The sequence below is a fragment of the Sycon ciliatum genome, chromosome 1, assembly GCF_964019385.1.
Source record: "Sycon ciliatum chromosome 1, ocSycCili1.1, whole genome shotgun sequence".
NCBI classification, from domain to species: domain Eukaryota; kingdom Metazoa; phylum Porifera; class Calcarea; order Leucosolenida; family Sycettidae; genus Sycon; species Sycon ciliatum.
Genome location: NC_088643.1, coordinates 59,156,204 through 59,161,900, shown reverse-complemented (window position 1 = coordinate 59,161,900; position 5,697 = coordinate 59,156,204). Strand labels below are relative to the sequence as shown.

Here is a 5,697-nt window from a genome sequence, read left to right as displayed (position 1 = left end):
GTCAACGTGGCCTCATTCTCAACGAGACAAAGAGTCATCTCCTAGCAGTGTATGCCGGACGCAAACAGCCAACACCACCGATCAAAGTCACCTGCGACAGAACACCCCTCCCAGAAGCCTCCTCAGTGAAGTATCTCGGAGTGACCGTGGACAGCACTTTGGCATTCAAGGAGCACATTGACAAAGTGGCAGCCAAGATGGCTCAGAAAATCGGGGCACTCTGGCGCGCACGCCGCTGCCTCAGTGAAGCTGCAAGGGCACGGTACGTGACCTCCGTAGTACTGCCAGACGCCCTATACGCCTCGCCCTCTTTCAGTAGCTCACTGTCGAGTGCTGAGACCAGGAGGCTGCAGGTTCTGCTGAATCGAGCAGTCCGCACTGTCTACGGTGTGCCCACGCGACACTCAGCTGAACCTTTGCTGACCCGGCTGGGAGTTTTCCAGGTGTCAGAGCACTTCCACCAGAACACCTTAGCTCTTGTGTGGAAGAGCCTACACGGTGAGACATCGCAGTCCGTCACAGAACTAATGACTCCACAAATGACCAGAAACCCGCCTTCAGCAGCAGGACGGACTCAGTCTTCCAGTTGCAAGAACAAACGCTGGCAAGTCGAGGTACGCCTTCAACGCTACAGGTAAATGGAACTGTAGTAGAATACTACGGACCTGGCTCGCTCACACAACGTCGTCTGGAGAGTCTAACTCAAAAACTAATCTTTCATGGATATGTTATGCATTATATCATGTCATGGACTACGGAGCTTAGGCTAGGATCAGTACGGTGCTTGCACATAACAGACAGCAGGCTGACCAGGAATAGAAAGCTACATTACACAATGTATCGGCAAGAACATCAGCAGACCTAATCAACCATAATCAACTATATTTCTAAGGGGTCGTCACAAGGAGGGAAATCTGGCGACCATCTGGTGGAATAGCGATACCTACACCTACATAGAACACCTACATAGAACACCAAACAATGCACATCTATGGTTCCAGCACAAGCACGGCAGGGCATGTACCTGTCAGCAGTACGTAGTACAGTCATAGTCATACATAGATGTACCATGCAACTGAGTTACTCGCTAGTCAATGCAGGACATGCAAGGATGGCACCTTGTCCAGTACAGTACAATCACACCCCTCTCCTAGGTGACATCTCCACTCGACTCTAGCCATTGTATCTAGCTGGACGCGCCAAGGTTCCACGGTCACGTAGGTCATAAGCCGGTGCAGGGCGATCGTCGTCGTCGTCGTCCGCTGGCTCCGGCTGGTCAAGCCACATCTCACCATCACCGTCGTCACGCCCATCGTCGGCGCTCGTGTGCGCCTGCTCCATCGCTCCTGGACGCGGAGCACCATCCTGCTTGGCACTCTGTGGGTGTCGTACGTCAGGCTTGAGAAGGTTGATGTTCACGACTTTCTCCCCGCCATCATCTCTGGTGATGACTACTGTCGACGGCGCAATGATCTTCTTCACTTTCCAGCCGCACTGGTATGGCGGAGTCAACTTGCGTCGCCGGCCAGGCTGTTTCAGCATCACACGTTGCCCCTCTGTGTAGGGTGCCTCGAACTTGGTGATTGGCTTCTCCGGAGTCGTAGCAGCAAGCTCCACCTCCACGTGGTCGCGGACCCTTGCTGCTGTCTCGCCAACTCGGTCAACCCACTCGCTCAGTAGGGCTTCTGGTGCCTCAGCCTCGATGATCAGCTGGCGCGGCTGCCATGAACACATGGCCAGCATCGGCGGTATGGCTGTCGTGGTGTGTGGCCTCGAGCGGTAGTAGTAGAGCAGCAGATCCAGCTCAGTTTTCCAATCTGCTGCTTCTGTGAGGACCTTCCGCATCAGCGTGATGATGGTCCTGTTTGCCCTCTCGACACCTCCCTGCGACTGCGGGTGACGTACGGCCCCTGTCTTCACACGCACGCCGAACCGTGCGAAGAGAGCTCGGACAACGGCGTTCTTGAACTCGGAGCCATTGTCCATACGGACTTCGTCTGGCGGGCCCCAACGGCAGCAGAGGCTGGTCAGCGCTTCTGCAACACTGGTCGCATCGTGCCGCCTGAGAGGGATTGCCTCGACCCACTTCGTAAACACATCCACGCACACCAACACGCAGTGGTACTGACCGGATTTCTCCTCTCCCAGGTGAAGTGTGTCGATCTGAACGACACTCCACGGCCGCCCAGGCAAGTCTGGCTGTGTCGGCGGCGCTGCGGGTCCTGCGTGGCTGCTAGCGGCTGCACACTGTCGGCACTGGTCACAATACTCCCGGCACCTAGCCGCCATGCTGGGGAAGAAGCAACGTACGCGGAGCATGTCGTACATCACACTCCAGCTGGCATGCCCGGACATCACGTGGGCCGACTCGAGAACGCTGTGCTCAAGGCACTCCGGAACGATCGGCACAGTGACAACGCCGAGTGCAGGCAGCTTGAGCGTGCGGCTCAGCTGGCCGTCCTTGATGACGAGCTGTTCACGAATCTTCCGGTAGGTGGCGTGCTGAATCTCGCTGTCGCTCTCGATAGCACTGACCAGCGTCTGAATCAACGGGCACTTCCGCTGGGCATCACAGACGTCGTCACAGCCAATGACGGTCGCCGGCTGCTTCATTGCCATGGACGCGGCAACTTCCGGAGATTCGTCGCTCTCGGGAACGCGAGCTATTTGCAGCCACTTCTTTGGGACACGGGTCAGTCTGTCAGCGACATTCTCGTTCGTCGGTACCCAGCCAACTGTTACCTTCAGGCCAGCCGTTGCGACTAGGTCTTCAATGATGTCCAGACGGCGCACAACGAGAAGCTTGTGGAGGCCAGTGACCCTGACTCGTCTGACGTTCCCGAGGACCTGCGACACCCAGCCTGCAACCGCCTTCGAGTCAGTCACTAACGTCACCTTCTCCACCTTGTACTCCGCGGCGAGTGTTAGCGCCCTTAAGACGGCGTCCAGCTCGGCAATGTTAATGTGTTTGTGGTCACGTGGCTCGCGCAGCCACGAGCAGTCTTCGATCGTAGTACCATCGTGATGCAGGGAGGCTCCAATGGCGACGTCCGACGCGTCGCAGAACACGGTCCAGCCGTCGCTATCCAGCGATGGAACACGCCACGCACCTCTTGCAGGGTCTGACTCCCGGACCATGTCGGCCAGCTCTGCGCAGCACCTGGCGACCGCTTCTGGCACGGCGTCATCCCAGCCATCAGCTGAGCAGGCCTGCCGCTTCAACCACGCACATGCCGGGCGGAGCCACGAGCACACTGGGTAGTGGCTAGTCAGGCGTCCCGTCCACTTGAAGACCTCACGCTTTGTCAGCGGCTGTTCGAAGTCAAGGTTGACACCTCCTCTACGAGCCCAGTTGACCGTGCCGTCACTTTCCTTTGACAGTTGGAGACCGAGAACTCTGGCCGCGGTGAGCGGTTCTGCGGGCTTGGTCGGCAGACCGTAGCGGTGAAGAGCGGACGTCACAGCTTGCTCTTTCGCTCCCGGAACGAGCACATCGTCGACGTAGCTATCAACATCCTGCCACTCTCGGGTCACCCAGCGGACGATGATGTCCATCACCTTGGGCGCGACGGACAGGCCGAAGCCCATCCTCGTCATTACGTACAGCTTTTCTCGCCAAACGACAACCTGGTAGCGGGCGAGCGACGGGTCTACATGAACCTGGAGATAGGCCTTCCTGATGTCGATTAGCTTGCACTCTTGATCGCCGGCCATGCGCCACTTCCGCAGTTTATCGGCGCAAACGGGCGCCTCGGTCCCCGGATTGGATTTGATGACACCGTTCAGTGCTCGGTAATCTAGACACGGCCGGACTGGGGTAGAGGCTTTGTGTTCTTGGACCTTGGCTAGCAGAGGCAGGATAGCTGCCGGCTCCCCGTGTACGGATGGGTCGTGCTCCACCAGCCAGCCGTTCTCCACCCAAGCATCGACTTCGGTACAGAAGCTGGCTTCCTGCTCCGGCGACAGCCGCTTCCGAGAATACTGTCCGATGCCGGAACCGATCTGTTTGGTTGGCGGTTCATCATCAGCCCACATCCATCGCACGATCCAGCGCTGGCTTGCGCTGTCCCACCGGACCTCGCTGTCGTCCGTTCTCAGCACCACATCCTCTCCGTCCTTGCTCACAGTCACGTGCCGAGAAGGGTGAGCGGCCGGCACTGTCGCCGCCACGATGGCAGGACGGTCAGTTTCTGGGGCGCCGAACTGGACACTCGACAGGGAACCATCGTCACCATACCCGAGGTGAACTCCTCCGACAGCCGCAATCACGTCAGCGCCAACGAGGACGTCTGCATTCACAGCGTCCAACTTCCGGACAACGAAGGCTTTCACTTGCGTCCGCGGAAGATGAACCGGGCAGCCCGCCTCTACTCGCTCTACCAGCAGCTCTACGGCTCCAAGCAGCTTGACTGCGCTGCCGTTCAGGGCGTTCATCTGGACTTCAGTGTCGGGTTCATACTCGATGCCATGGTCAGTAAGGAAAGCACCAGAGAGCGTGTGGCGCACGTGTCTACTGCTGCCCTTGCTCTCTTCCATGCACTCGTGCTTTGGTCCCGCGGCTTGACATCGACGTACACCCTGGGCAGAGTCCCCTGTCCTGCCTTCGTCACTGTGCGGAGGCACTTGTCAGTGCTAGCTCCGCGCTCACCAGCAGCTGCAGCAGCAATGCCGCCCTTCGAAGCCGCTTCCCATCGCTCACGTGCAGGGCAGTTTCGCTTGACGTGGCCAGGCTTATCGCAAAAGAAGCACGTGAGCCCGCGAGGCTGAGAACGAAAACGCCGATCGCGGCTCCTTGAAGGGCAGTTTCGGCGGAGGTGCCCAACTTTTCCGCACTCGAAACAAGCCGAGCTGGCAACTGGCTGGCTCTTTCCACTACTGCTACTGCTCGCCGCCGCTGCCACTTCCTCCGAGGCTCTAGCTAGCAATCGCGAGTCGCTCTGCGCTGACCTCAGAGCTCGGATCGATGCCAAACACCCGCTCACGGAATGTTCCTTCGAGGCCATGGACAAGCGTAATTCCTTCGCGAAGGCGCTTGGCAATCCGGACACCATCTGTTCGATCAACAATGGGTCCTTATCATCGTCGGCGGCGTGCCCCGCCAGGCTCGCGAGCCTCTGTAGATCGGCCACGTACGCATCGGTCGACTCGTCTTCTCGTAGAGTCCGAGTCGTGAATGCACGGTACGCCTGTGCCTTCGTCAGGCTGAAGGACACTTTCATCTTCTCGTTCACCTTCTCCTCGTCCTTCTGGTCGTCGGCCGGCATCCGCGTGAATACCAGGAACGCGTCTCCATCCAAGAACAGTGGAAAGTTCTTCATTCGTTTCTCCGCAGAATCCCATCCTTGGATCTTGGCTAGGACGCTGAACTTCCCCCAGAAGTGTTCCCAGTCGTCCCCTTTGCCACGATACGCACGAACGAAGTTGTCGACCTTCAGCGACGCCATCGTAGATCGCTGTTCCTGCTGCTCCACCGCTAGAGCTTGAGCGTTTCCTGCGTCCTCCGCCGGTACGACGCTGTGAACCCTTTGCGAGAGATCCCGGGTTTCGGCACCACAAAAGCTGTAGTAGAATACTACGGACCTGGCTCGCTCACACAACGTCGTCTGGAGAGTCGAACTCAAAAACTAATCTTTCATGGATATGTTATGCATTATATCATGTCATGGACTACGGAGCTTAGGCTAGGATCAGTACGGT

General features: G+C 57.9%; 1 protein-coding gene across 1 annotated transcript; it reads right to left on the bottom strand.

Moving 5' to 3' along the window:
- Positions 1 to 1,173: 1,173 nt before the first annotated feature.
- Positions 1,174 to 4,434, bottom strand: LOC135805903 (uncharacterized). The gene has a single exon (XM_065320026.1). The coding sequence runs from the start codon at positions 4,432 to 4,434 to the stop codon at positions 1,174 to 1,176; it is 3,261 nt and encodes a 1,086-aa protein (XP_065176098.1).
- Between the last annotated feature and the right edge of the window lie 1,263 nt (positions 4,435 to 5,697).

Bases quoted from the DNA above. Each gene is read 5' to 3' on its own strand.
- LOC135805903 (XM_065320026.1), bottom strand. From the start codon at position 4,434: ATGAACGCCCTGAACGGCAGCGCAGTCAAGCTGCTTGGAGCCGTAGAG.